General features: G+C 44.1%; 2 protein-coding genes across 2 annotated transcripts; both read left to right on the forward strand.

Annotated features, from left to right (window-relative positions):
• Positions 1-2,642: 2,642 nt before the first annotated feature.
• On the forward strand, positions 2,643-3,488 carry LOC136539039 (expansin-A31-like). Its single transcript, XM_066530967.1, has 2 exons — positions 2,643-2,760; positions 2,854-3,488. The coding sequence occupies exons 1-2, from the start codon at positions 2,643-2,645 to the stop codon at positions 3,486-3,488; spliced, it is 753 nt and encodes a 250-aa protein (XP_066387064.1).
• A 2,761-nt stretch (positions 3,489-6,249) lies between these two features.
• LOC136539040 (expansin-A31-like) lies at positions 6,250-7,166 on the forward strand. Its single transcript, XM_066530968.1, has one exon. It carries the CDS (start codon positions 6,310-6,312, stop codon positions 7,072-7,074), a length of 765 nt encoding a protein of 254 aa, XP_066387065.1. The 5' UTR covers positions 6,250-6,309; the 3' UTR covers positions 7,075-7,166.
• Positions 7,167-8,389: the final 1,223 nt, after the last annotated feature.

Below are 8,389 nucleotides of genomic sequence, written 5' to 3' on the forward strand. Positions count from 1 at the left end.
CAAGTTCGGGTTCATTAGATCAATAGCTGGTAACCCTTCAAGCACACGCTAGGACACTTCATTCATAGCATAGCTCCCGTCGATCTCGGCTCTTACGACCGGACCACTTCGAGCACCTGGGCTCAAGAATAAAGTCACCGACCGACCCACACTGGATGTAGGGCACGTTGCCTGAACTAGTATAAATCCCATGCTATTGAGTGCTAGGCCACCTCCGATCACAACGTACAACAAAATTACAAATATTTACTAGTTGGTCACTTTCTGCACCAACACTAGCCAACATTGTTAGTCCTAATAGTTATATATGTTGTCAATCAACCATTACCAGGGTCCAAGTTTCTTACACATGTATAACAAAATCACCATAACACATGTTACCACACCATGTTGATATACGCAAAATCCTATCACTATGTTGCCACATCTTGTTCATTTTCTTGAAGCCCTTTTATTGGAAAAGATGAGGAGTTATGCAAAAGAAAATTACCTATGTTTTGCATGTGACTTGACACACTCTGCTTGTATGATGTTTTTTCTAGATGTTAACATGTAAGGAGCTTCCCTACTAGATACACCCTTGTGGGTATATATGTTAAAAGAGACATATGAGTGCTACATCAAAGGTTCATCACCACTTAAGACAAATACTTGAATTCATATATTACACATTTGTTCATGGTTTTGGTTCTGAACTACTAATATCAAAGTCTTCTTGGGTTGGAATGGACATAATCAGTAATTTTAATATCTTTGTAGAATTGTAGTGGAATAAGTTATTAGTAACACTAAACTCTAAAATTGCAAAGCAAATTGTCACAAAGATTTTCACATACAACAATGACACTTAAGAGAATACTGATCTAATCTTTATTAAAAAGATGTGAATGTAGTGTGATGTGTCTTATGAGCAAAAGTAACAAAAAAGTTGATTAATTGAGATGGATCACTAGTTTTTGTCTTGTAGCTAGATGTTAATTGAATCAATATCTCCAAAATCTATAAAGCAGCCCTTCTAATGTATTTGCAAAATTAGACCACTGCACTTTAATCCTACCTCTCTTTTTTAAGGCGTGAAAAGCACAACTGTGTATTACGCGCTATGGAAGACTGTCTGCTATACCTACCTTGATCTATCTTGAGCTACTATATATGTGGAAAAATAATAATATAAGCACATGGACTTATCGGTTAAAATAACTTCGGAAATGAAGCACAAAATTGGTTCCGCGTCAGATAAATCAACAACCAACACCACCGGAAGAGAACTCCAACAAGTATTCTACGTACGGCTATTAATGATGTTCTTAGGTACGACCCTTTTCTGAAGCGCTAACTCCAAATTGCCTTCATGATGGGATGGAATTCAATCAAATGATCACAAAAGCACATGATCGTAGCAAAACATCATCCAAGCATGGCCTTGCACATTTCAATGATTGATTCAACAACCCATATATTCTTCTGGTTCTATTCATCCAAGATGATCAAGCAACGCCCCTAACTAACTAACTCATCATCTGGGTCTATCTAAGCTAGCTTAGCTGAATTTGTCGATAGCGGTGGATTACATAGACAAGTATGAGTCAACCCAAATAAATTACTATTTCTCATAGAGTAGTGGAACATTCATTACTAGGTCATGACCTGCATGGACTCGAAACCCTAAATTGTTTATTTACCGGATAAATTAAGAAGCAACTCCAATGGGCAAAACTCGCTAGATAACATTAATTAGCTCCTGCAAGTTACTCCCGTTCAGAATGACAAATTAATATACTTTGATCAGGTAGATCGAAGTCAAGTTTTGTACAGTTGGATTAATAATTAATCAAATGATATATGAGTTTAGGACTTAAAACTTGTATCGGTAGATTTGTGTTCGTAGTGCCTTTAAGATAACATCAATTTTTTTAGCAATAGACATATATTGTAAGATAAATTATGGGTAACAATCTATTTTGTTTGATCAAAATGCGCTTATCATTCCTGAACGGATGGAGTAACGGCTAGGCGTGGACTGATGGGTTAAGGTAGTTACGACTTACAACATGATGCATGTATCGGTGACGGTGACACATCTCCTCGGTAGCCACCAACAAAACAAATTGATGTTCCGGAGCGGTTGCGATGTTGATCAGAGTTTCAACGAACTAATGTGGAACGAATTGAATTCGGGTTAGTTGATAGTCCGTTGCTAACCTATATATTATATAGGCTAATCATTAGCATATGAAAACGTAGATACATTAAATTAAAGCAATTGTCCATGATTAATTCCATCTCCAAAGTCAGGCCTTGGAGCTTAGCTATATCGTCGTGCATGAGGCGTCTGCAACTGCATGCATGTGCTTTTGCTTCGATGGAACACGGCCGAATTTCCTCTGTTCTGACTATGCACTCTGACGCGCGCAAGGCACGACCATCATTCCCTAATCGATCGATATCCCCATGGCCCCACCGTACCTATCGTGTGAGTTGTCGCTCTCTTTCCTCCAGTTTGCCCCTTCACAGCTAGCTAGATCATCCACTATTTAAGCACTGGCCTGCGCCAACTCCATGCATCCCGTCTCATCGCATAAGTCCAGAACACGTACGGTTGATCCCTCCATTGCCAATCCACCTCGACCGTAGTCGTGAAAATGAAGAGGCCCCTGATTTTGTGCGTAGCCTTCTCAGCGTGCCTAGCGCTCGCTGCCGCGGGCTGGTCTTCCGGCACCGCCACGTTCTACGGCGGACCCGACGGCTCCGGCACCATGGGTAAGCAATCCCTTAATAATTATCCATTGCATCCATTTTGCCGCAAGAGCTACGCACATTTTGCTAACCACGCGCATGCACGTACCAATGCAGGTGGCGCGTGCGGGTACGACAACCTGTACAACGCCGGGTACGGCGTCAACAACGCGGCGCTGAGCTCAACGCTGTTCAACGACGGCGCGTCGTGCGGGCAGTGCTACCTCATCACCTGCGACACGTCACGTCCGGGCGGTCAGTCCTGCAAGCCCGGCAACTCCATCACGGTCTCCGCCACCAACCTGTGCCCGGCCAACTACGCGCTGCCCAACGGCGGGTGGTGCGGCCCAGGGCGCCCCCACTTCGATATGTCGCAGCCGGCATGGGAGAATATCGGCGTCTACAGTGCCGGCATCATCCCGGTGCTGTACCAGCAGGTCCAGTGCTGGCGCACCGGCGGCGTGCGCTTCGGCATCGCCGGCTCCCAATATTTTCTGCTCGTCAACATCCAGAACCTCGCGGGCAGTGGTTCCGTGGGCGCCGCCTGGGTGAAGGGCGACAAGACGGGGTGGATCCAGATGTCCAGGAACTGGGGCGCCAACTGGCAGGCGCTCGCTGGGCTCGTCGGCCAGGGGCTCAGCTTCGCCGTTACCAGTACCGGCGGGCAGTACATTCAGTTCTGGAATGTGGTGCCTGCTGGGTGGTGGCAGTTCGGACAGACCTACACCACAACACAGAATTTCTACTACTAAAACCTGCAAGCAGCAGAGTGCTTGGATCTTCCCATCGCCATTTCTTATGGTTCGGTCAAATGGCAAGGGTTGGAGGTCTTTTTTTTTTCGAAGTCCAGAACACGTATTTTATTAAAAAGAAGTAGAAAGGTGGGAGGTCCTCAAGGCCTGCACTTAATTTCTTTCAACGTTGTAGATATATTTCTTGAATTTTAGATATTTCTTTCAACGTTGTAGATATATACTCACTACTGAATTCAGGTTCTTTGCCGAGTGTTGGTTCAGCACTCACCTATAGCTAAACTATAACACACCATAATGAGATAACTCATACACCTTTGTTCTAAAAATCTTTCTTTCAGACCAAAGGTAGTCATATGGCACCTAGTTTTGAATTCACTTGAAGTAAAAAAATTAGGCTTAAATACTAATATCCTCTTGATGTTAATTAAGATCATTTGGCCCTAGGGGCGAAGCTGTATTGTGATTAGGGGGTGCAAATGCACCCCACAAATTGAAAATCAGTTATAATTACTAAAATTCCACCATATATATATACCCTCCATAACACAAGTCTATGTACCCACACAAGGCAAGCGACCCACTTCAATCTCCTCTAGCTTCACCACTGTTGGGCTCCTCTTAGATCTCACTTTAAGCTCCTTGCCAATCTTGAGTCCCGTGGTGTGTGGGCTTAAATGATGGTTTATGGCATCATAGATATTAATTAAGAGACCCCAAATCCTTATTTTATTTAATAAAATACAAAAGGAAATTGAATAAAAGTTATAATAAGTACAAGACCTTCGACTTAATGTGTATAAAAATTGATGCAGCTAACAATATTTAAGTTTTAAAGTAAAAAAAACTTTGATTGATAGCATCATAAGATATGTGTGGTATAACAAATTAAGCCACCACAACTTAAACTTGGGTTCAAACAAAATGGGTTCGAACAAAATGGATAATGAAGACACATGAAGTGCCATGTAGAACCACAAAACTATAGATGTGGATGAAAAACATATAAAGTAACTGATAAGTTTATCAATCAGTAGAAATTATAGAGTATATATAAGTATATAAGTGTGTTAAATTAAAAATGGTAAACAAAAAATAAAGAAAAAGCAAATAGATAAGAAATTTTGATTAGTTATAGGTCGATCGTACGAAGGAAAAAATTTATACTTATATATGTCTCTCTTGAGATCTAGCACATGTAGGCGCAAAGATTGATGGACTAGCTTGTTAATCTAACTACAGCAGCCAGGAGCTAGAACAACGAAATGCAAGCATCAGAACCAATCATTAGCTCGAGCACGTCAAAGTCTGGTAGTTATGGGCATGTGCTGATGCACATAAAGTCCTGAATACAGCATCCATGACACGTTCCATCCGCATGCAGCATATATAAAGAGTTAATTTAATTTAACAATTCAATTAAAAAATTTACAAAACATCTAACGCCCCAAGGTATCATTCGAAGAAAGAACCTTAGCCTTCAACTATAACCGAGAAACGACCCTCTGAAATCTGTGCAGATAACCTGTATTATTTTATGGGTTGCCGCCAGTGATACATGGATGACTTTTAGTTAACCAACCTTAAAATTCATTCCCAAAGTCAAATCCAGATCCTAGAGGTATTCATGAGTTACAGTTACTAGGGTATGAAACCTTCCGCCAACAAAAGCACGATCTTTCCGTTTGCACATTGTTGAAGAACCTAAGAATCCTGGCTCTCCAACTGAGCCCAGATTTTACACGTCTCTAACAGTATGTCATTTTGGCTTTTTTATAAACATAATTTTTACTATGCATTTAAACTGCTACGGAGCTTCCTGATCAGGTATCCTTTGAATAAATTTCATCAGCCTTCGCTCTGCGGCTATCACCCATGAAGGAGGCAATGCGTGCGCTCTTCCCAGGTAGGTAGTGCTGGAAAGGTACGGCTGCGACTGTCACGTAGGTCGGGGGTTGGCCGCCTTAGTCGCTCAATTCTACGGCCGTATATTACAACGTTAATGATTTTGCTTGCTTAGTGTTCCGGTCTCACCGTTGACTCGCTAGCAAGAATGGAAACATTGTTGTAACCTTTAAACTTCATGTCTGCTTAATGAAACACGGCCTCAGACCCAATCATGAAAAAAAAGGAAAAATCAAAACGATTTATAGTTTGGGAAGGAAGGAATACTTATAGTTTCAGAAAGTACACACGCTGTTAAATTTGAAGCCACAATATATTGTTCCTCCAATCATACAAAGACACACATGCTTGATCTTTCATTCCACCATGAGACTGAGATACACGTACGGTGGCCCCAATCTAAGCCGGAATCCTCCATAGATGACCCATTCATCCATCCACTAACGGTGCCAACTGACTGGTTCCACCCACTAAATTAAGCGCCGCGCCTAGTTGCAGTATGGAAAGAATATGTTGGTTGCAAAAACAAATCAGCACCCGCGCTCTCTGATCAACCGTTCTGACATACTGTACTACGCGCAATCAAAGTCAAAAACTAGCAGTTACCTGCAATACTGCATGTGCTTCCAGTTCGCACCGCGCAAATGCATTACGTGTTCCATGACATGAGAATCAAATGAGATGCACGATCGACAGAACACCAACGACATTATCGCCGCTCATCTTCCCGCTTAATTAGTTTCGACAAGTTTCTTCAATATCTCCAGCAGGCCACTTCCTCCTTCTATTTAAGCACTGAACCTAGCTAGGAGATCATCCACCACAGTAGCAACTCACAACTTCCAGATCACACGACAAGACAATCTGCTCCTTTTTCTGATTATTTCGTGCTCGTACTCGTAGCAAGGTCGCAGTCATGGCGCCCAGGATGTTGGTTCTGTGGGGTGTTGTTCTGGTGGCGGCGTCCGCAGCGACCAATGTGGCGGGCTGGTCGCCCGGCACGGCGACCTTCTATGGCGGGTCCGACGGGTCCGGAACCATGGGCGGCGCGTGCGGATACGGCAACCTGTACAGCGCCGGGTACGGCGTTAACAACGCGGCGCTGAGCCAGACGCTGTTCAACGACGGCGCGTCGTGCGGGCAGTGCTACGCCATCACATGTGATGGATCTGGATCACGCACGGGCAGCCAGTACTGCAAGCCCGGCAACACCGTCACCGTGACGGCCACCAACCTGTGCCCACCCAACTACGGCCTCCCCAACGGAGGCTGGTGCGGCCCGGGACGCCCGCACTTCGACATGTCGCAGCCGGCATGGGAGAACATCGGCGTCGTCCAGGGCGGCATCATCCCTGTCCTGTACCAGCAGGTCAAGTGCTCGCGCAGCGGCGGTGTGCGCTTCAACATCGCCGGCTCCAACTACTTCCTGCTCGTCAGCATCCAGAACCTCGGCGGCAGCGGCTCAGTGGCAGCCGCTTGGGTCAAGGGCGAGAAGACGGGGTGGATCCAGATGTCTAGGAACTGGGGCGCTAATTGGCAGGCTCTCTCGGGGCTCACCGGCCAGGCGCTCAGCTTCGCCGTCACTAGCACCGGCGGGCAGTACATACAGTTCCTGAACGTGGCGCCGACGTGGTGGCAGTTCGGACAGACCTACTCCACCAATCAGCAGTTTTACTACTGATCCATCCATCGATCGGGACGAAGCTTTCTGATCGATCTGTTTCTGTTGATCTTCATATAGTATATTGTCCACATGGCAAGTGCCGACGTGCTGTGTCGTGGTTTTGGCAGAGTTATTCAGCGCCAGACGAACCGTGGCCGTGGCATGCTTGCTGTTTATATAGCTCTCATTATCTGCATCCTACCTTTTTTTACCCATATATACTGGCATAATGGCATTACATTTATACGTATGTGCAAAATTGTTAACACCGATCGAGTGTTTGGTGGTTTGTCGAGTGCACTACCGGAAACAGTATAATTGTCAAGTGCCTGAGGGTTTGTCGAGTGCATTTCATTAGACACTCGGCAAACATCATATTTACTGGGTGTTTTTAATTCCAAACTCGACAAACAGATAGCACTCGGCAAACCCAACGTTGCCGAGTGCCTAATAAAAAACACTCGGCAAACTACAACAAAACACTCGGCAAACACGAACACTCGGCAAAGTAGAGGCACGTACGTTGGGTGTGCAGCGGCCATGTGATGGCCATTGGGTGAGCCGCCCTACCGTTATTACTTTACCGAGTGTCCGTTAAAGACACTCGGCAAAGACAAGGTTTGCCGAGTGTTTTTTATTGACACTCGACAAACTAATGTTGTTGCTGAGTATTTTTTATTGACACTCGGCAAAATAATATTGTTGCCGAGTGTTTTTTATTGGTACTCGGTAAAATAATAATTTTTTTCCTCTCCAGCCCTCCAAACTTTTTCTGCTCTCCACATACAACATGTGGTACTACATGTTAAAATTTGGTATATTTCTCGATCTGTTTGCTATATTTAATTATTTTATTGTATTTAGATGAATTTTTTGGTTTAAGTCAAATTTGAACTGCAAGTGATTCAAATAAGGAAATAAATTGAGTGGAAAAATCATATTCATGTTATTAAGTCCATTTTGGGGCCTTATCCAGGAAATGAAAAGAAATTTCAAACATTTTGTTCAGCAAACATGTCGGGTACCTTAGAACGGGGTACCCCGAGCGAACATCAAAGGGGTCGCTTAAGTCCCATAAAAAAACAAAGCTAGAAGGTAAGCCGTGGACCCCTCACCGCCACGTCCGAGCCCACCAGGCCCTCCGCCTCGCCTCGAGCCTCGTGCAGGGGGTCTCGGCGTCCTGACGTAGGAATTTTTTTGGTATAAGTCAAATTTGATCTGCAAGTGATTCAAATAATATAATAAAATGAGTAGAAAATGATATTCATGTTATTGAGTCCCGTGTGAGGCCTTATCCAAGAAATGAAAGGATATGTTGAACATCTTGTTCACG

The sequence above is a fragment of the Miscanthus floridulus genome, chromosome 2 (assembly GCF_019320115.1).
Source record: "Miscanthus floridulus cultivar M001 chromosome 2, ASM1932011v1, whole genome shotgun sequence".
In the NCBI taxonomy this organism is placed as follows: Eukaryota; Viridiplantae; Streptophyta; class Magnoliopsida; order Poales; family Poaceae; genus Miscanthus; species Miscanthus floridulus.